The sequence below is a fragment of the Paramormyrops kingsleyae genome, chromosome 5, assembly GCF_048594095.1.
Source record: "Paramormyrops kingsleyae isolate MSU_618 chromosome 5, PKINGS_0.4, whole genome shotgun sequence".
NCBI lineage: Eukaryota > Metazoa > Chordata > Actinopteri > Osteoglossiformes > Mormyridae > Paramormyrops > Paramormyrops kingsleyae.
The window spans coordinates 30779764-30802717 of record NC_132801.1 but is presented as its reverse complement, the minus strand read 5'-3'; the positions used below and the strand labels follow the sequence as shown (position 1 = coordinate 30802717).

The 22954-nt window shown below is 39.0% G+C and overlaps 1 protein-coding gene across 2 annotated transcripts; it reads left to right on the top strand.

The window, feature by feature from the left end:
• Nucleotides 1-2802: 2802 nt before the first annotated feature.
• On the top strand, nt 2803-22757 carry LOC111845502 (monocyte to macrophage differentiation factor 2). Of its 2 annotated transcripts, none has more exons than XM_023814965.2 (7): nt 2803-3085; nt 9582-9663; nt 10545-10705; nt 12697-12771; nt 15412-15571; nt 17014-17083; nt 17469-17608. In XM_023814965.2, exons 1-7 carry the CDS (start codon nt 3072-3074, stop codon nt 17471-17473), a joined length of 567 nt encoding a protein of 188 aa, XP_023670733.2. In that variant the 5' UTR covers nt 2803-3071; the 3' UTR covers nt 17474-17608. The 2 variants fall into 2 exon arrangements, with proteins under 2 accessions (XP_023670733.2, XP_023670732.1); XM_023814964.2 differs by having other exon boundaries at nt 2820-3085; nt 15412-15513; nt 17469-22757.
• Nucleotides 22758-22954: the final 197 nt, after the last annotated feature.

The window sequence follows — 22954 nt, the reverse complement described above, 5'->3', positions numbered from 1 at the left end:
ATGATGACCGCTAACCTTCACCATGTGAATTTAGCTTCAGTTTGGTATTTGGCTCTGAAACATACCTAGAGAGCTAAAACCCGTTTAAAACAGTAGTCCCATCTGTTGGACTAGAGCAGGGGTCTCCAACTCCGGTCCTGGAGAGCTACTATCCAGTAGGTTTTCTGTCCCACTTGGCTTCTGGTGAGCCACACCTGCTCCTGGTATTTGCCTGAGAACAGGTGTGGCTCATCAGAAGCCGGGTATGATAGAAAACCTACTGGACGGTAGCTCTCCAGGACCGGAGTTGGAGACCCCTGGACTAGAGTGATTACCAGGGGATCTTTAGGGCTATACCCAGTTGAGTATCCTTATATTCTGTAGTCTCCGGAATAAATCTGCCTTGGAGTTGTCATTCTATGATATTCCAAGATTCGCAAGATAAGCATTTTTTTCAGAAACTGGCCCAAGCTGACATTTTGCCCTCACTGAAGCCTCTTGGGGACTACAAACATGGCACCATTAAGCCAGAACTAGGAAGGAGGTCTCTGATAGTCACGACCCAGAATATACAGCTGGGGGTCTGTATCACTGAGCAGGATTTCTTGCTTAGCTGGATAATTTGTCAGATTTAAGGTAATCTGGCATAAATGTAAGTGAACGAAGATAAAGTACATTTAAATTAGGGTATCTTAAATTTATCCATCTGAGCAAGAAATCCAGCTTCGTCATACATGCTTATATTCACTGCTTAGTTCAGGGTATCCCAATTTAAAAATGACTTTATCTTTGTTCACTTACATTTAGTCCAGACCACCTTAAATCTGACAAGTTATCGACCAATCATGTTTTGTGTTTACACGTGGTCAGCCAACAGCGTGCCAGATGGACTGTTGCAATCACACTCGTAATAGACAGGAACAAATATGTACGATTTTAGCGTTTACAGAGGTTTTTGACTGTTAAGCTTTACCTGCAAAAAATGTTAGCGTATTTACAGTTAGCAGAAGTAAAAGTTCATGGCTCGCAGGAACGCTAATCCGTTAACAAAAAAAGTTATCTTTGCTAATTAGTGGTTAAGGGAGCCCTGCTCACCACTGGTCATTAGATATTGCAGCATGAATAAGATAAGGATAACCACCCCCCCCCCCCCCTTCAACTGGATTTGAAAGTGATGTTTTCCAGGAATCTCCCATAGCCAGTCACATGAACATGACCAGCCAGAAAATACGTGTAGGCATCTAAAGTTGTATAAGCTTTAAACTCGGTGACCAATGTGGATCACGTGTACCAGCCTTGTTATGTTTCAGTTTTGAGATTTATATGTTGTCTAAAAGATTACATAAAGGGAGACCACCATCATCCTCCTGTGTAAGTAAATGTGACTCATCAGACCAGGCCACCTTCTTCCATTGCTCCACGGTCCAGTTCTGAAGTCCACATGTCCATTGTAGGTGCTTTCAGAGGTAGACAGGGGTCAGCATGGGCACTGACCGGTCTGTGGCTAAACAGCCACATATGCAGCAAGCTGTGATGCATTGTGTATTCTGACACCTTTCGATCATAGCCAGCATTAGCTTTTTCAGCAATTTGTGCTACAGTAGCTCTCCTGTGGGATCGGACCACATGGGCCATCCTTCGCACCCCATGCACATTAATGGGCCAGGTAGATACTGACCAGTGCATAGTGGGAACAGACCACCAGACCTGCCATTTTGGAGATGCTCTGATCCAGTCATCTAGCCATCACAATTTAGTTGCAGAATGCAAGTCATTGAAATATTTTAAATTGGTTTTAAATGAGGAAATAAGCAACCTGGACCTTGAACACAGTGAAAATTGATACTGCGTAATGCTCACTATATTATTCAAATGCTTGTAGGAAAGCTGGTAAGGAGAGATACTTCCAGTATGATTCTGTCATCTTTGGGGAAACAAATTTCATGGGATAAATGTCAAAGTATTGGAATCCCAAAAGCAGATTCAATTCATGTTTGTATTTCAGTCATTTCAGTTTGCAAGATGGGTAACGATGCAATGTGTTTACAAAAAAAAAAAGAATAATGTAGCTGTATGAGTGAAATTGTTGAAAAATATGTTGGTCATCATAGCAGTATTACGTACATTTATAAAACACATTGACACATGACCTATTGTAATACAGTGCATATGACATGAGCAATACGATTAGAAAAATTGTGATTGCTATTCATTTACCAAATTTAAAGAACATTTTACAAGGCCCTGTGTATATAATTCTTATCCTAAATCTAAATAATGTGGGTTGTTAATGTATTGAATTCCATTAAATGTACTTCTATCAATTCTTTCAATAAATTGTGTAAACACGTCGATATATCCTATGCCATCCGGGATATTGCTGATTTCGATAAGCTTAACGAAATCAGCAATATCCCGGATGGCACAGGACCACTAATAGCACAGCCTTCCGTGAACCTAATATGAGATGTAATTGCATAAACTAGAAAGTACTTAAACATATTTTAGTAGCTCTTATTATCAATTAGAGGTTGGATATTGCTATAGGTACCCGCGACCATGTCCGTTATAAGATAAGATTGTAGATGATGGATGGATGAAAGGAAGGTATAAGATTTCTATATCACATGATGATAAATTATATAAATTAGAATGTATTCACTGCAATTGGTTTGTAGTACTATATGTAATGAGACACTGAGAAAAAAGCTTTTATATAAGTGCTGTCAAATACACGTTGAATGTTAACAGCGACTGGTTCCATATAATCAACACAAATGTCAACAGGCTCCATACTCGTCATTTTACTGTGTATATGAACAGTTTGCATTTCTGTTCATAATGTATTCGCAGGAAGACGGTGTTCCCCGAAGACCGAGCGCACAGCGCAGACTTCCGGCCGTTTGAGTGCGTTTGCACCCTAATGATTTAAAAGCGATGGTCTCCTATTGTGGCTTTTTAGGTAGGGACAGGCAGGCAGGCACATAGGAAGTAGGAGCAGGGCTGCGAGCTTATACCTCCCGCTTTTTAACCCTAACCCCACTTACAGCATCATCTCAACTGACGATTGCATTCCAATCGCACCTTTTTAAATGAATCTTGTAAGGTACGTGGTTTTATCCCCCGCTTTCTGTTCTTGAAATGCCAAAAAAATCAAGTTCCGTGCATTTCGTTATTTTATCTACATGTCTATTTTCGTGGCAAACGACTGGATGATCTGCTGCTGAATGTAGGCTATGGTAAATTTAATCGTATGCACTTACGACCATAAATAGGAAAAGCGATGCATATAATCCGCAGTTAAATAATCTGGAATGAAAACGGCGAGATTAGAAACGGTAACGCGAAAAATACTTAATATCACGCTTTCCACTTGTTTACCAAGAAATTATTCTAATTTGCATACGTATAGCCAATCGAATATAGATATGGGTTTACACATTTGGATTTCTGCGGGCATTTCTGTGTTCTAGCTGTTGCATATGTGTTGTTTGTATGTGGAAATGGAATGTCTGGTGTTGCATGCAGGGACTGCCTGCCTTATCTCCCCCTGGACGAACACAATGCATTGAATATTAAACGATGTAGTCCTTTGATATTGTCTGATATTAAAGGGAACTACTTTTGTGGCTTTTTAGTGTTGTTAGCGACAATTTCTTTTAAATTAAAGTTTCTGTTCACCGTGTCACCACTTGTTCGTATTGTTAGCAGGTATAAAAACATCTGGAGTTATAAACCCAGACCCGTGTGACTGCCATGTTTATTTTGGATGTTGTATTTGTTTAAGAAGCTGTATTTTTATTCCTCAGTACTATGCTCCTATATGCGAATGAAATCATCACGTTGTGCATGTTTTAACAGATGTATAATAAGAACGTGTTTATAGAAGATATTATTACACATCTAAACTATATATCATGAATATTTTATATAATGTAACATACGTGTTGCCTCGATGTGTAACTCCGACCGAAGTTTCCGGTTTATATGTTGCTGCATGCTATGTATATAAACATAAAGCTATTAAATTTATTCAGTTTACACTTATTTTTAATGCAAATTGTATATTACTGCAATAAACAAATGTTGTTATTGCATCTTTATTTTATAGTATATTTAATATATTATGTTTAATATTATATTTAATGCATATATATATATAAATTAATTTCACCATCGATAATTTTGTTTCTATATACCTGCCTTACCTATTATATTTCAACATCGCCTGTTTTTATGTTGCATATTGACAATACAATGTTCTTGAATTATAGAATATTGCAAATTCATGTAGGCTGATTTCTGATGTAAAGTATAGCTAATACATCTGCAGTTGTTTTTTTCTTTAATATGATATATGTGCCCCTTTGCCATCTCATTGTTTAAAAAGGCCTTGCTGTAACCCAGAGATTGTCAATCTGATACTGACCCTTTGTGTTCTGTGACAGTTGCGTTTCTCCTAACTGGATAAAATCCTTTTGATTTGTAGCTAACGTTTAGCATTTATCTTGATTGAAAGTTTTTATTTTCCCCCCCATTTCCCACTCACTTAAAGCATATTCACTCTTGTTTTGTCGTCTTTCGACAATAATATAATCAGGAAATAATCAAACATTGTTTCGCATTTATGTTTTATTCTTTTTATGTTGACTTCCTGTTTTGAATGTTATTTGTGGCAGTTACTACTGACTGCTTCTTACTGGCACAAATCCAGCACTTTCATAACATTTTGCATTTTGATCAATAAGATAATGCACTTTAACAGATGTAGAGGTTTGACAGAAGTAATGTCTTTTTCAAAGAGTTAAAACAATTTTTAGTAGATTTCAGTAGATTCCGGTACTCAGCTGACTTTACTTTATTGCTACATAACAATGTAATAATGATCCAGTCATTGGCTCTTAATTATTTGCCAATATAAATTCAAATGATGACTTTTTTTTCATATAAAAACATGGTATTACGTAAAGTGTTACCACGTTTCCTTTTTTGTAGTTAGAGATAGACGTAGCAGATACTATATACTCGTCGGCCGCTTTATTAGGTACAGCTTGCTAGTACTTTGTTGGACCCCCTTTTGCCTTCAGAGCTGCCTTGATTCTTTGCGGCATCGACTCAACAAGCTTGAAACATTGCATAAGGACTCTGCTCCATGTTGGCGTGACAGCATCTTACAGCTGCCGCAGATTTTTCAGCTGCACCTTCATGATGCGACTCTCCCGTTCCACCACATCCCATAGGTGGTATATTGGATTGACATCTGGTGACTGTTGAGGCTGTTTGAGTACGGTGAACTCATTTTTATGTTCAGGAAATAGATGATGAGATGATATGAGCTTTGTGACATGGCGCGTTATCCTGCTTGAAGTAGCCATTAGATGCTGGGTTCACTGTGGTCATAAAGGGATAGACATAGTCAGAAACAGTACTTAGGTTGGCTGTGGCATTTCAGCGATGTTCAGTTGGTACTAAGGGACCCAAAGTGTACCATAAAAATATTCCCCACACCATTACATCACCACCAGCCTGAATTTTTGATACAAGGCAGGATGGATCCATGCTTTTATGTTGTTTACACCTACCGTCTAAATGTCACGGCAGAAACTGAGTCTCATCAGAGCAAGCAGTGTTTTTCCATTGTCCAAATTTGGTGAGCACATGCCCGCTGTAGCTTCTGTTTCCTGTTCTTAGCTGACAGGACTGGCACCCGGTGTGGTCTTGTGCTGCTGTGGTCCATCTGCTTCAAGGTTTGACATGTTGTGCTTTCAGAGATGCTCTTCTGCACACGTTGGTTGTAAAAGGTAGTTATTTGAGTTACTGTTGCCTTTCTATCAGTCTGAACCAGTCTGGCCATTCTTCTCCGAACCTCTGCCATCAACAAGTCAATTTTGCCCAGAGTTCCACTGCTCACTGGATGTTCTTTTATTTTTCAGCTGCTTTCGGTTGGCTGTGCATCAAAATCTTCATAGATCAGCAGTTTCTGAAATACTCATACCAGCCTGTCTGGCACCAACAACCATGCTGCATTCAAATCATTTAAATCACCTTTCTTCCCCATTCTGGTGTTTGACATGAACATTAACTGAAGCTCCTGATCTGTCCTTGGCTGCTGACATATGATTTGCCGATTAGATATTTACTTCAATGAACAGTTGAACAGGTGTACCTATTAAAGTGGCCAGTGATTGTATATCCAATCTAAATGATTCCTTTTTGAATATCCTAGTTGTATGAGGCATTGTTTCTCACATATAAATGCTGTACTTGTGCTTTGAAGCTGAGTCAGTTAATGTTTTTATCTACAATAACTGATGTTTATACTCATGATTGACCTGTTGCTCCTGTTGGACTTTTTCGAAAAACACGCAGTTCAAAAGTGCTTTTTCCATTTCACTCAAACAATCGATATAATCCAATTATGATGAACCTAAATCAGCTTCCTGTAGCCTCTGTTCTTTATGATCCTCAGCTTGACTGGAAATTGGAGAGCTGTTCTCAGTCTGACTCCTGAACTGCGGCAGCAGAATCAAAGTAGCGTCCTTCAGTATTTCCTGATTTTATCACAACAGAAACAGGGCCTGACATTTAGGGTAAAGGTGTGAAGGTGTTTAAAACAAATGAGCTCCGGTGGAATCGTAATGGAATCTTCAGGGCAATAAGCTGGACTCAGAACATCTGCAAACATCTGCGTCCCTTTGGGTTTCCCTTTCTACTGCACCTGAATGAAATTAGAAAATTTATAAATCTCATAATTGCCACAAATCTCATAATTATCATAAACATCAGACAGCTATGTATAGGCTTGCCCAGATTTAAATTTGCCTTGGAGGTTTGGCAATATAACTTTAACATTATATGCTTCTATATAAAAAGAAATATATTGATGAAGACGTGGAATAATGATGGGAGACTGCGGCTCATTTTTAACTATTGGCCGATACCGATAGTTGGTCGATGCAATTGGGGCATCTCAGTTTTAGGGCCATATATTTCAAATACTGTTTTATCAATGGTTAACTACTGAATAGGTTGTGGTTCTTTTTTAAGCATAAAAAGCACCTTAATGAACTCTGTTCCTAGTCTATGTAGGCTGTCCTCCTATCTTGCTATTAATAGAAATCTGAATGAGTGTCAGCATTTAAATTTGGGCCATGTTAGGAAGAGTACAAGGGGATACAAGCAGGCCCATCGAGCGCTGGTTGATTTACATGGCACCTGCATATGCACAGAGTTAACTATACTCACTATATAGAAAACTGTATGTGTAATGAATGGCCTGAGATTACATTGAATATTTATATAAGACTCGAATGCTGGTGTATTATGAAAGAGCATAACTGTTCATTTAAATTGTTAATTTCCTTCCTCTCAGTGGATCCCTTAGAAGCTCATTAGCTTCTCTCTGTGACGAAAACTTTCTATTTGTACAAATGCAGTTATATTTACTATTGACAAACAGATGAAAGAAAGATAACCAGCTATTTTTTTACATAAATGTTACAGAGATGCTAGAAATTGTTTCCTGACACCTGGATATTTACTATTATGGCGTCATCATGATTTCACAGGAATGGTATAATTCTGCAGATTAATTTAATGACATTTAATTCTTTCAATTGTTTTCTTTACTGTAGTCATCATTATTTTCTGTATATCGAAATTAAATATAAGTTTACCTTCATGCGATCCTTTTAAGGCAGATGCTTTCAAGCCCTGATTTTAAATGTTTAACCTTTAGCACATTAAATCGCAGCCATATTTTGCTGAGGTCTGTAAGCCGGCAGAATGACCAGGGAGGCTGTTTGGAACGTAATTGCATTTTCAAAGGGCTCCTGCCTTCCCTGTCTGCCTCTTATGGATACAGATTCATGTCACATGACATGGACTCATGTCTTTGATTAACGTGGATCAAAGCTGAAAGCTCCGCCTCTGTGCCGGTATGGGAAGCACAGCAGATGCCCTGCCCTTCGTCTTCAGTCTCCCCAGGTTTAATGCAGACAAGAAACTCGGCCATTTACCGTAACCACACGCTGTTCTGACCTCTATTCCTCTGTGAATTTCTCATATGACTAACAAATGTGGTGCAAAGCATATAATTAATGACTGGATTAAAATGCAGTTCATTAACATTAAAGTGTTTCTGTTAAAGAGCCATGTAAATAAGGGAAAGTGTTATGAAACAGAATTTCATAATAGACCCAGATACTGTAATATGGTTCTCATTTTATGTAAGGCCTCAATAGTGAAGTGAAGGGCTGAGACTGAATATTAACATATGTAAGAATGGATTTGCACTTATTCCATATTTATTTCTGTCTGTCTTCATATTCGTCTTCCTAGCACAATCATGCTAATTTTACCTTGCAGGGAAAAAGGGAGTTTTAATAGAAAAAAAAAAGCAATCCCCAAACCCTGGGTTACCATGACGACGGTGACATCAGCACTCTGGGTCTTTCGCTTCAGTTGGTGAATATGTGTTGTAAAGACGCTCAGATTCCTGGCTGGACCAGATCATGGTTACCAGCTGTTGCCAGGCAACTACAAAATACAGCAATGTGTTATAACGTGACTTGGATTAAAATTACTTTAAAGAGGTAAAACACCTCAGTGTCCACTGATGACAAGCACTATGTATTTTCAGAATTAAAAGCAAACATTGAAAATGAAACATTGAAAGAATTTTATGTAGGTTAGTGAAAGAAGTGCAATGATTTTTTTTTGTCATTTTACAGCGAAAATAACCAAATGTATTTTTGGCAGAACACCACTGAAGAGCATTTCAGAATTCTTAAAAATGTTTATTTCAGTTATTTAGTCTCAGGATTCATCTGCATTGGCACAGATCTTTGTATGTGTAGGTCCTGTGTGGTGTGCTTTTTTGTGTTTAAGAGAAACACATAAATAAATTCTCGATAATTTCACTGATTTGCAGAGGGCAGGACATGAATGGATTGTCCACTTCTGTTAAAAAGGGGATTTTTCCCTACAGGTTATTCTGTGTATTGTAAATGAAAAGTACTGGTTTGGACACCCACGGTAATATATTGTGTATGTTTTGTGTATGTGTGTGTGTGTGTGTGTGTGGTGGGGGTGGGTGAATTATGTATATATTACATTGTGGGGACCAATGTGATAAAAAAAAAAACCTGTTATTTTGACGTTGTGGGGACCACTTTTGTCGCCACAAGGGAAAACTTATAAAGATATGTGTCTTGCATTTTGTTTGGTTACTTATAATAAAGATTCGGGCTGGGTAGTTGTTATGATCATTGTTGGGGTTAGGGTTATGCCTATAGAAATGAATGGACGGTCCCCAAAAAGACATAAATACAAACATCTGTGTGTGTTTTTATTTGTTGAACAAATTCCTAAACTCTATTAAACAAAACAAACTTCAGTTTGTGTATTGCCAGACATGGTTTCTAACAGGTTAAACCATCAATCATCCTCTGGCACAAGAAGGGGACCCACTGAATGAAATGCCATGTCAGGGCTCTCTTCAACTGTACTGTTATAAAATGAGTAAATCATAAAACAAATGTTGCCAGGCTGCTTGGGGGCAGGTGGAAAGATTAAAGACACCCTGTTTGTTTTCTGTTAAGATTCATGAACAGCAGAGTTCCATCCAACAAACGATACCAGCCGACTGAGTATGAGCACGCGGCCAACTGCGCCACGCACGCGGTGAGTACGACGCCCCGCACGGCGTGCAGACAAAGAGCTGCCTCGGGGTCTCTGAAACGGATCTCGCCTGAGATGGGAATGATAAACACGGCATACACGGAAGAACGACAGGAAAGTGGGTGGAGGGGGCTAAGGGCTGATGGGAGTCACCCTCTCAGCCAGAAAGATATCATTCCCTTCCAGGTCTCCGCAGTCTTAATCAGATTTATTCTCTGTTTTCCTCCAAAGCTTTTGCATTTCGGCGTGATAAAAATACGACGCTTCTTGTTTTTGCATTATTTGCTCCTCATAATGGTCATATTCTGCACCATTTCCCTCTGTACTCTGTTTATTCTTCTGTGCAGAAATACTTAACGCTGAGTAAATATACCGCTCTGTGTTGTTAAGGTTCCAGATGCATTCTCACTTTACCGGTAAACATAGAAAGAATCACAGCATTATTATTTTCACTGTTTTATTAATATTCTTAACTTCATTACAACTTTCGGGATAAAAACCCTTTGCAGAATGCAAGAACTAAAATGAAGCACACAGCAGATCATGATGAAGTGTATTTAATAGTTAGTCTTGAATTGAGTACTGGTATGGAGCCAGGAAATAAAATTAATACTTAATTAGTGAAGCTTAGTACAGAAAAAACACCCCTTGTTTAGATGTTTGGCTGATGTGATTAACAAGCTGAAACTGGTTTTTTGTTACACAAGTTTTTTTTAAGATCTATGTGTGGATCTATAGGCTTATGGAAGTTAGTCAGAAATGTCACCGATGTGAGGCCTAAACGAAAAGTGCCTCTGTACATCATGATTATTATTGTTGTTGTCGTTGATACTATCATCATGTTTGTTATTATGAAATTAACATAACTTTTCTTAATGCCTCAGCTCTGGATAATTCCCAGCATCCTCGGCAGCTCCCTTCTGTACTTCCTGTCTGACGATGAATGGGAGACCTTCTCCGCGTGGATCTATGGCATCGGCCTGTCCGGCCTCTTTATTGTGTCCACCGTGTTTCACACCATCTCCTGGAAGAAGAGCCACCTTCGGTAGGCCCTCCGTCGGCCAGACCCTGGGCGTTATTTACACCTTTCGCATGATGCCTGTGTTCATATGCACGGCTACCTTACCTGAGGTCAGCTGTACTTTCCTGCTGCTGATTTGATATCAACTGGCTGGAACTGTTTATCCCCCTTACAAAATTCATTGTCTCTTTGAACAATAGCTCAAAATCCTTCATTAAATATTAATATTAATATAAAATGCAATTCATGAAATCCCAATAAGAAGAATAGATATGGCTTGCTGTTTCCTGTGGCACAACTGGAGTAATGTGCTAAGATCAATTCATGCACCTTAAAGGGGCAGCTCACCCCAAAACTGAAAAAAAGTTATGTTTTCGAGGGTCTCCTCTGCTATCCATCCATCTATGTTGTCTGCATATCACTGCGAAGATATGAGCAGAAACATACCAGCCCTGTTTGCAGCTGGGTAGAAGAAAATAGTTCCTACATTACACTGCTCACTACAGTGTCTGTGGATTATAATGAGTAACCGGGTCATGATTTCTGGTAAGAGATATTGTTCTTGAATTTATCCAAAATATTTTTCTGCCGCATTAATCACCACTGAAAAAATGCCATTCAGTCCCAATATATTCAAGAGAAGACCGACATTTTCACAGCCGACATCTAAAAAACTAGGCAACTACCAGGAGAACAATGTTTATGGATAGATAGCATGAAAGCCATTTTAAAACATACCTTTTTCAGGGGTAACTGGCCCTTTAACTGGTCAGTGCGAACCTGTGATCAAAAGGTCAGCGGTTCAGATCCAAAGGCCGGCAAACTGATGCCGCTGTCGGGCCCGTGAGCAAGGCCCCTAACCTCCAGTTAATCCAGGGGCACAGGCTGACCCTGTAACGGGACCCCCCAAACTTGGTCTTACCTGTATACGTGTCTGTGTTTCTCATGGAGAGCGAGATAGGATGGGTGAAAAGACAGTTTCCCCGTGGAGATAAATAAAGCAACAACATATGACGGAGCTCTTCAAACCATATGGTCCTCAGAACGTTTCATATGGCTTGTTTATGATGCATTCATCACATACACGCCGCTTTTAAATTTCCTGACTTACAGACTTCCTTGCAAACAACCACATACGCAAGGCATTCATTCATAGGACAGGATGTAATCGGGTGGGGGAAACCCCCTATCACCTTGTTGTTGAGTGGATGCCTCCTTACCCAGAATTGAAAAAAGATATTTTTAGTTTTGGTGCATTCTACCTAATGGTTCTCCCATACAGCATCAGTAGTTTTACAGACTTCTGACATAAAACATTTACTTTCCTGAATTGTCAGGAGTCTGGGTTTATGCAACATTTGGTGCAATAACGAGAGAACTGAGGCTTGTTTAAGGGTGAAAATATCCTGATATGCAGTATAAAAATAAGCATCTGTACGCCAAAATAGAGCAATTTCTTTTCCTTGTTTTTTTTTTTTTTACTCAGTTTCATCATTTCTGGGTCAGACCCATCAGTCTGCTGCACACTAGACCTTTAAGACAAAGCCAGTGTATATCTGAGACAGCATTTAAAAACATTCACGTTACTGGTTTCAACTTGATATCGTGAACAGCATACATACTGCGTAGGGTTACTATTAAATTTCCAACCCAGGTAGCCAGGACAGCTGGGCACTGACCCCCCTCCCCCACCCAATGGAACAATAGCAGCTATGTTCAGGCTCTGGAACCCCTGTCACAATGGACAGATGATACAGGTCACGCTTCACCCCAGAGTTTTTTAGGGTTTAGCCGAACCAGGCTCAGTCCCTCGGGAATCCTCCTGCCTTTCCCTTGATAAGTGCAGAAGTGTTTCTTTTCTGTCACTCAAGCTACCCCTTTTCTTTCCCACACCCCCAAATCAGAAAATAGACGTCAGTCTGGACATTCGATCGGTCGAGGTCTTTTTGAGGTCAGCTTCACCCTTTTGCTGGAGGTGAGCTTTCGTGATGCTGTGTCTCTCCCGTTCGTCACAGCGCCGTTGAGCACTGCTTCCACATGTGCGATAGAATGGTGATCTACTTTTTCATTGCGGCCTCCTACGCCCCCTGGTGAGTACAGCTGTCCTCTGCACTGGACCCATCGATTTCCTGGTTACAGCTTGAACATACAGACATTTACCTGATTAAGGATAAGGAATATCTTTGCATGATACATTTAGCTAAATAATCAGAATATTGTTTAAACCGCTGGTGTGAATTTTTGAGTTTATCTTTTATGGTGTTTCTTATTCTCATATTTAAACGCCGTCTTTTGACGTAGGGCTTGGTGATACGGGAAAATATTTTTTCACAGTAATTTTTTCATATCATTCATTATCGATAATTACCACAATATAATTATGTCATTATTTCTTTACTTTAAGGCATCGTTTTTGCTTAAAATTCCTTTAGGATCCCCCATAAACAGATTCAGAACATGAGTAAGAGTGACAAATTGAATGGACATCAAGCTGAAATCTAATTTTAATGAATAAATCTTGCAAAAATAAACTTTTTTGAAGAGTTTTATTTAGAAGACCTTTATGTATGGCTTGTTAGTGCTTTTTCTAATTCTGCCTCACTGCTTGCTTCAAAGATCCGGTTTGATATCGCTGATGGAGAAACCTGCCCCATTTTAAAGCAACACAGGACTTGATTTTTTCTGAATATCTTCAAATTGAAAGTGAATCCTTAAATGCTGCTCTCAGTTACTGTAAGCGCTTGCATTCTGTATGTTCTACTGAATGGCAGTTGCTTCAAGTGGTGAAACAAGTTTGCAGTATTTCCAGTTTTAGCTGGCACAAGTTTTACCTTGTTTGCTATCAAGCAATGTTCCTTATTGACAGTTTATTGAAGTTTCTCATTTTCTTATCGTTGAAATTTTATGTGACGGTAAGTTGATATATCATTTATATCGCCCAGCCCTATTTTGAAGCTGAAAAATGAGCAGCTTATTGAGATGCATGTTTGAAGCGACTAAGTAACCCCAGGTTGACAGACATAATTCCCTTATAAAGACCCCACACAATTAATTTCCAGTTGACTGTTCAGTAGCTTCGGTGAGGTCTTACCCCTGACAGAGGAGTCCGATTCAGAAATGAAGTTCCTTCCGGAGACCCCCAGAAGCTGCAGAGCATGCTGGCATGAGTACTGAGTTCACCTTCTTAAGGAGTTCCTTTGCATGACTAGTGCAAAGTTTCCAATTCTGGTCCTCGGGGGGCCCCAGACAGTCCACATTTTTGCTCCCTTCCAGCTCCCTGCCTCCCACCTGGGGGGTCCCCAAGGACCGATTTGAGAAAAACTAGACTAGAGGATCCATCATAGCACATTATGGGTGCATGGTGTGCAGAATCTCGCATTGCCTACCCTGGAATGAAAGGTGTGTGTGTTTGTGGGGTGTGAGCTAATAAACACAGAAGCAATGGAAAGTTTTAGAGGCAGGAGTTTGGAGAAAGTGTCCTGGTGAGGTTGGACGTGCCCATGGGGGCTTTAGATGGAGCCAGTGGCGTTCACAGTTGGTTTTTCCTCAACAGCCACATTTTTCCTTGGTCAGTAAATCACTACCTATATTTTTTAAATTTTGAATTTGGAATCAGATTTGTTTAACAAAAAATAGATGCAATAACCAGGAAAAACAAGAACCATAGGCATGTTGATTTCTGAGAGGTGGATAAGGGAAGCAAGCTGGTGGCAGAACTGGGGGGGATGGGGGGGGTTGCTGGTGGTAATTTTCTCTTGAATACACACTACGTGACCCTCTGACAGTGGTCCAGCGAACCACCAGTCGAACTGTGCTCCAACCCAGTGTTCCTCAACCCAGTCTTTGGAGACCCCAGGTGGTTCACATTAACTGTCTGGCAGGGAGCTGGGAGGGAGAAAATCATGGACCGTTTGGGGGTCCCCAAGGACCGGGTTGAGGAAGAGTACTGTAATCGATACTGCAATCATCTGCGGCAAGATAGAAGAACATCCTTGAGAATTAGCTGGAATGGGGGCGGTCCTGATCTGGGCCTGCGGTCAGCCCGGGTCCTCGCATGCTCACCGATCAGTTTGGGGAACCTCCTCCTGGCTTGGTGATCCTCCCCCACATAGGAGTCCCTGGCTTCATCAGCCTTGGACAGTTGAGGGAGGAGCACGGAGAGGAGCACGGGGCGACTGTCCTGAATTTTGACAGGTGGCTGCTGTCCCCGGTGCTGAAAACTCGTACAGTGCCATCTGGCAGAGCCGCAGTCCCTGGCTGATGGTGTCCTCACCTGTTTCAGTATATTTTTGAAATCTCACACAGTGTCTTTTGGCTTTCTGTCTGTCTTACTTTTACCCTGTTTCATGTACCATTCTGTATAAATGATGTAATGATGGATTACCACACACACTTGTCAAGCACCTGCAGATTATGATTCCTGTATTGGACTGTCTAGTCTTGCCCCTGCAACTATGACACAAGAATTTTACTATGTTCCTCTGAGCACATGTGACAATAAAACTTTGAACTTGGTATTATTTGGTTTAGTTGCTAAACTGAGAAGCACTTTTCTGTAAAACCGGATGCCTTGCTGAAGCAGTGCTTGACAAGGTGCCCGATGCAATATCAGCAGTGCCTCTTGTTGCTCTGACATTGATAATTAAATGCATGTTTTGTGCTGTTTTACTGAGACTGTGCAAGAGCTGCTGTGCCTGTCTATGCCTGATCACCCTGTGCTCTGGCCTTAGGTTGAACCTGAGAGAGCTGGGCCCGTGGGCCTCTCACATGCGCTGGATTGTCTGGATCATGGCGTGTGTGGGCACTGCATATGTATTCTTCTTCCATGAGCGGTATGTGGAGCACAGATGTGCCTGGGCATCTTCATGGATGCAGTTGTACGGACTTGAGGTGAAGGGCAACCCTTCTGTCGACACAGACAAGTATTTTATTTAAGGCTGGGAAATGAATCGCACTAATGCGTTGCGTTAATTTCAAGGTCATAACGCGTCATTTTTCCGTTGATCGTGTTAATGCATGCAGTGTTTTGTTACGCAAATGGGAGAATAGTATGAGCACAGATTTTAATAGAGACCTATAATATTCCTTCCTGAGAGTTTAGGTCACGATGTTCCACAGTTTCCCAGAAATCAGAGCTAAAATCAAAACATTCAGTTAGCGTGTCACGGGGAAGCTCATATTACCTGGTTTATTACGCTTTTAAAAAGTGCCAAGCGGAGGCATACATCAGATTTTAAAAAATATTGTAATTTTCAGTGTTTATTTTATTTAAAGCTTGTTATAAAGTGTTCTTTCAGTGTTTGCCAGGCTTCTCTTTTTACAGCCATTTGCCAAATAGGTTTAAGATTTTGATGAATCATGCGGTCGGGATTAAATGTTTCGATCCGCCTGTTAAGTACATTTGATTATATAAACAAGTGGAATCTGCCATTAATCACCAACCTGTTTGATAAAAAAAAAAAATTAACATCCCTACTTATAATGCAATGCCATCACTTTTGTTATTGGTATCTGTTTATGAAGCCTCTTTGAAAGCATTGAAATTCAGCTTGTACTTGCTTACAAGTTGCATAAAGTCTTCTTTGTATTGTACAGTTGACACTACCTTAACTTCAACTGACAGTTTAGACAGTGAAGTTGTATCATTTGAGCCTGTCCTCAAAGTAATTTCAAAAATCTAAGAAAATTTATATATTGCAGTGTAATACGTTTGTGAAAATGACCCATGGACTCCACTCAACATTAATTTGTGGATTTAATTTATAAATATTTATGATTATAAGTTGTAATATTGTGTGCGATTAATTACAGTAAATCATAGAAAATTGTGCAATTAATTAGTTCCCTTTAAAAAATTGATTCTCAGCCCTAATTTTAATTTTCACAAATAAGGAAAAGAAAATAAATGCAGCCTTTAAGATTCGCCAACTTTAAAAGTATTTCCATTAAAACGGGAAATAGGTGTAAAAATGACAACGCTCAAGTGATAGTTGGAATTTTTCACAGACTTGTTGAGTTATTCTGTCCAAGTAATTTTTCCCGTAATATTCATCACTTATTTAAAATGAGTAAAATTTATTTTTAGTACACCTCAGATCTTAAATGATATTGTAAAGCATTATTTTACAAATCAAATGTATTATTCTACCTACTACCGCACTGATAATTTATAATGCTGTGTGGCCACCTACTGTAGAAACAACTAATTACAGACTAATTATCATTATCATTAAACAAACACCTGACAAACTGCACTTTATTTTAAAAAGTGTTTTGTAAACTTGTAAAGTGTTTTGTGACTGGAAATAACTAATTTTTTGGTTGCCACCCAGATACAAGATTGTGGAGCTGATATGTTATACAGTAATGGGTGTCTTCCCTGCGCTGGTGATCCTCTCAATGGTAAGGAGATGACAATAATAATAATAATAATAATAATAATAATAATATTAATTCTGCATTCGTCAACTGCATTTGCTATATGTGTGAAGAGGTATGAAGTATTGACTCTTACCAATGGTTTTTACGGGTGCAGGATCTTCAGATTTTTTTGAGTTTTGAGGTTTTGAGTTTGAAAAAAATATGCTGTAAGCAACACCTTTGTAAAAATGCATGTCAGCAGTGGTAGGCGGTTGATGGCAGGCGGGGACACCGTTTACCGTGTTTTCATGGTGTTGCCAGGCTGTCATTAATGCTTTGCCTGGTAAGATAAAGGTGAATGAATGAATTAATGAATGAATGAATGGTCTTGCTGTTAATGCTGAGTGTGGCCCTTTCTCTCATCCAGGTTAACAGGGACGGCTTATTCGAGCTGATAGTGGGTGGGATGTTCTACTGCCTGGGGATGGTCTTCTTCAAAAGCGACGGCCTCATACCTTTTGCCCATGCTATCTGGCATCTGTTCGTGGCCATCGGAGCTGGCATCCATTACTATGCCATCTGGAGGTACCTGTACATGCCAGGGAGCAGCGAGATGAAGACCTCCAGATGACACACGCAGAGCATGTGACCGCGACGCGGAATGTGTCACTGGGGTTCGAGTGTCACCCACCCTCTAGCTGTGGGAACATTGACCTCCTGGGAAGTTATTATTGGGCTTGAAACCATTGTTCTCACTGTCTTCTTTCGATTCCTGCAAATTGAACAGTGTTTGCACAAAATCTAAGAGAATTTAAGTTTTTTTTTTTAGCACACTGCTTTATAAATTAGTAATATTGTTGTTTATTCTTTTCTATAGTGTTAGAAAAAGACGTATTGCAGAATACTGAAGGAAAATGTTTTCGATATGACTGTAGTTCTCCATTGAATGGCGTTACATATTTACTGATACATGTCATACTGGACATTCACACATTTGAGACTCCAGTAGGATCTTCAGTAAATTCATTTGTAAGCTTTATTATTTCGAAACTTTAACCAATCAGAGTATTGCTTAACTATCAAGCTTAGACATGTGTACCACTGCTGTTTATGTACATTAAGTATTTATTTAGCACTATAGACTTTTATTGTCTTGAATTCAGTGACAGGTTTCTGGGTCTTAATCCAGATGCTTTATGATGCTCACATATCAAGAGCAAGGAGATGGGATTGTTATCATTTTTTAATCAAACATGACTAAATGTTATGGTTAAAAAGGTTCACTGATCAAACAGTTTAGTTTGCTCTCCAGGACTGTAATTTTATATGCAGTATATTTGTGTTTTTTGAGTGGTGTTTTTCATCTTTCTGCTCCTTTTAAAGCCCCAGCTACATTACTGTCAGTATGCAGATTCTGACATTCGTGTTTTTAAATAATGCTTCTGGTATCTTAAACCACAAACATCCATGACCCATAATTGCAAAGTATGCTTTTTTTATTATGCTATATGGCCAAAATATGTGGACGCGAGTTTGTCCAACATCTCATTCTAACACCAAGGGTGTTAATGACGTTGGTAGATCTTTTTTTTGCTATAATAGCTTCTGCTTTTCATTAGATGTTGGAACATTGCTGGTGGGACTTGCCTGCCATTCAGTATTATGTTTGGTGATAAGGCATCTTTCTGTGTAGTGACTGAACCTGCTGCCCTTTGCTTCCACTTCACAATCACTTACTTCTCTTGTGGTTGACTAGGGCAGCCCCAGCAGGGCAGAAATTTGGCAAACTTTTTACAAAGATGATGTCCTGTGATGCTGCCAAGTTGAAAGTCATTAACCTCTTCCAAATGACAGCCCATTTTGCCGCTGCTGTTTGTTGCTGGAGATTGTATAGCCTTGTGCTTAATTACACATCTGTGTCACAAATGGCTGTGGCTTAATTACCCAATTCTTCTAATCAGTAGGGGTGTTTGCATATGTTTGGCCATATAATATACTTATTCTCATGTATAATGATGTAATGAATCTCCTGGACCTCAGCTACCCACAGCACTGTTCAGATGTGATTTTGGAGCACTGGGGGAAATAGTGGCCAAGAATTAGGGCCAAAGAGACAAGATTTTTGTAGTTTTAAAAGTCAGTGACTGGAAGTAATCACAACAATGAAGCGTTAAAGAATTTAAACAGAACGATCTGATTTACTTTAGGTTTTAAAGAACCTAATTGAGTGCCCTATAAAAGTGTCCTGGAGTAGCCAGATTGTGACATGAAATTATGAAAAATCCACTGAAAACTTGAAATCATTCCAAGACCCCTTTGGGTCGGGCGGCACATTGGCTTGTGCCAGCCTTTTACACTTAACTGTATACATTCCCATGAGTCTGTGCACTATGTTAATTCTGGGCTTTTTGTGCCCAGTCTCAGATCAGGAATCATCTCTCTGTTTTCTATATGTGTGGTCATTCTGAGTGATTTTTGCAGTGTAACTCTGGATAAACTTTGAACTTTCATTATCTAGGGTGCATATATATCTGTACAGGATTTTACCATTATCCATTTTAATCTAATGTTAGTATTTTCAAAATATTTATTTGCCTTTCCAGTGTGGGTTCAGATTTATGCTGTTTTGCTTTGTTATTTATTTTTCTTCATTTAATAAGGAATCCGGCTGATGAGATTTATGTCTTCTATATACCAATTTTGTCATGTTTCTAGCTTATTATTTCAAAGGATTAATATTATATAGTATTATCGTAATAGTTGGACATGATGATAAACAAATCGAACTCTCTACATATTTTTTGTGCAATATTAGGATTTACCAAGTATCAATACACTGTAAAAACCAAAGGTGAATCGATTTTCTGATTAGGAGTTCTGTTAAACATTGCAGTGCAACTTTTCATTAACTCACCCCAAAGACTGTATATGATAAGCAGTTTCTTAAATTGTATTTACTTTCCAAAATTGTGGTTAGTGATAAAATACTGCTTCACTGTTTGCGTCAGTTTTGCAGAGTCCTATAGTGATATAAGTACAGAGTATGATTTATTGTGGGTTAGTTATTCTCTTCCTGTAATGACATGGTATTCGACTCATTTTAGTACTTTAATATTTTATTTTAAGACCTGTTTCAAGCAAGAAAAGCATTGCTTTGATAAGATTAGGTTAGTGTTAATCTGTTTTGGATTAGACATTTTAATTAATGTATATGAATCTTTTTTGTTAGACCTGCATTGTAAATCCTGTGTTCCTGGATCAAAAAAACTGCAATGAAATGCATCATCTTTGGTCATCGAAGGCAGAGCCAGACATGGAGTTATTCTCTTTAAGTTGTAACAGATTTTCTTTGTCGAATGTCACAGGTGCTGTTGGCAGTTAGGTGGGGGGTGAATATTATTTCTTACTCACAGATGTCTGATTGATAATTCATACTCCTGGTTTCCTCGGTGCAACATAGAAGTAATGTAATATGTACTTAAACTTTGTAACTGTATAAAGTCAAAAAATACAGTGGTACCTCAGAACTCGAATTTAATCCGTTTAGAACTCCGGATCGAATCCTAAAAAGTTCAAGTCGTGATCGAATTTTCCCCATAAGAAATAATGAAAAACCAATTAATTGGTTCCCGGCCCCAAAAAATTACACCTAAATATGTTTTTTTTAAGCATTTAAACACAAAATGAACCGGATAAAACAAGAAGAGCATATACTGTACTAAACATAACTAAGCACATTTATCAAAACAGTAATTTGTAAAGTAAGAAAATAAATGTATCCAAACAATGTGTCCTGGCCCGATCGTCCGCTCCTTCCGTGTGCCACGCCCCCTCGTTAACCCCGTGTGGAATCCTCCTGTGATCAGCTGTTTTTGGTTGTTGTCATTAGTCCTCTGTATTTCGTCCGCGTTTTAGTTTCTTTCCCCAGTCTGGTCATTGTATTATCCGTCTGCGTTTTGCCTGCCTTACCTGTAATTAAACCCCATATTCCCCGATACGTCTGCGCCTTTGTCTCCGTTCCGTCCCAGCTCGGCACAACAATATTATTATAATTAAACGTATTAATGGTTTATTATTAATATTAAAATAATGAATAAGAAATCTTTATTTTTAAATGTATTTTATTATATAATAATAATTACTGTTACTGTCTATCATTGTCTAAATGTATTTTTACTGTCTAAATATATGTATTCAGTTAGTGTAAACATGCACGGTGCTATCACAGCTAATGCGAGGCTGAGACTGAAGCTTTACCCTTTGTTTCCGCTGACAGACGTGCCATGTGACTAATTTCTCCGCGTGTACAAGTTCTCTTAGGTCCGCGTTCACGGTTTGACTTCTGAGATTCAGATCGAGCTCTAGGTAAAAAAAATTTCTACTGGTAGGTTCGACTTTTAAGAAATTCGAGTTCTAATGAGTTCGAGGTACCACTGTATATGATTTGTATGAACACCTTGGTACAGGCTGTAGAGTATAAACCATGAAAAACCAAGAGAATGTCTGTGGATGCTTCTGTTCTTGTTTTCCTAAGTGGAAAACTTGTAAGACTACGAACAGCAGCGTAGTGAAATACATGTTATCATTGTATCGGTTACAGTATATGTGTGGAAAGTATGAAAAATCTAAATTGGTGAAAAATACTAAGGTGGCATTTTCCTGATGTGTTATTATTATTATTATTATTATTATTATTATTATTATTATTATTATGTTAAAAAACAATCCTGGTGTCATGGTAACACATATATTTTTTAAGTATGCTGAAGTTACGCCAAAGACAATCTGATGTGTCCTTCTTGGATTTTTGTCAGTGTTTTCAGTTGACCTGAGAATGTATTGTGCTGTTTTTGTATTTCACAGTGTAAGTGCCACAACCCTTAATCTATTTTGAGCAAAAGTGATGGCTGTACACAGAAGTGGCTAACATTTTCTGGAGTGTAAGAGTGTATATAATTTGTAATGTTGCGGATGTTGTTTTGACTGTCATGACATTTATAATGCAAGTTTGACATGTTAATCTCCTGTCATAACTTGTCTGGGTGTACTGCAAGAGTGTAAATGGACCAGTCGTAATGCATTTATTTCACAGGTGAAGTACCCAACAAATTTAGGGTGGGGGGGATCATCTTTAACAACCCAGCTGCGTACGTAGAGGGAGGGAGCGAGTGGCGCACGCAGAGCCTGTGTGGCTGTGTACGTCACTGGGGTGCGCAAGGTGCTCTTTTAAATATCGTGTGTGTATCTTTTTATGCTAGTGACCGGGGGCTTGTAAATCAACATGCGATGAACCCCTCATTTTAGAAAATCAATGTTACTGAAGTTTAACTTGTCGGGCAGCTTTGGGGTGTGGTTCAAACCTACGCTAACCCACAGATGTTGCACTGATGAAACCTTGAACTCAAGCTGCTTCACTGCCGTCTCACTGGCGACCGATCTGCAGGTTCTTTAATACCACAGCCAAACTGCCTTTACCTTTTGGAATGACGTTTTCTAATGTACATATGAATGGGGAGTTTGTATCTCAGCGTAGATTTTAATAAATCAAGTAGCGTGTTATACTTTGTGAATGCGACCCGTGATGTAAACGCTGTACCTGGTGGCTTAATTGTGAAGTCTGCAAATCTGCCAAGTGTGATTTTCAACTTAGGAACTGCTATCTGTGTGGTGATTGTTGTAGTTTGTATTTGTCAATAATAACATTTTATAACAATGATCCCTTGTGTGTGGTGAACTGGTATTTTATATTAGGACTTACATATTAGAAACATATTTTCTCTTTAATTTTATTCTAGTTGACACAATAGTTTGGCATAGATATTATAAATATAATTTACTATCTATAGTGATACACTTTAAAATAAATCATTGGCATTTAAAATACTGATTTGTAACACTGGAAGCTTTTCCATG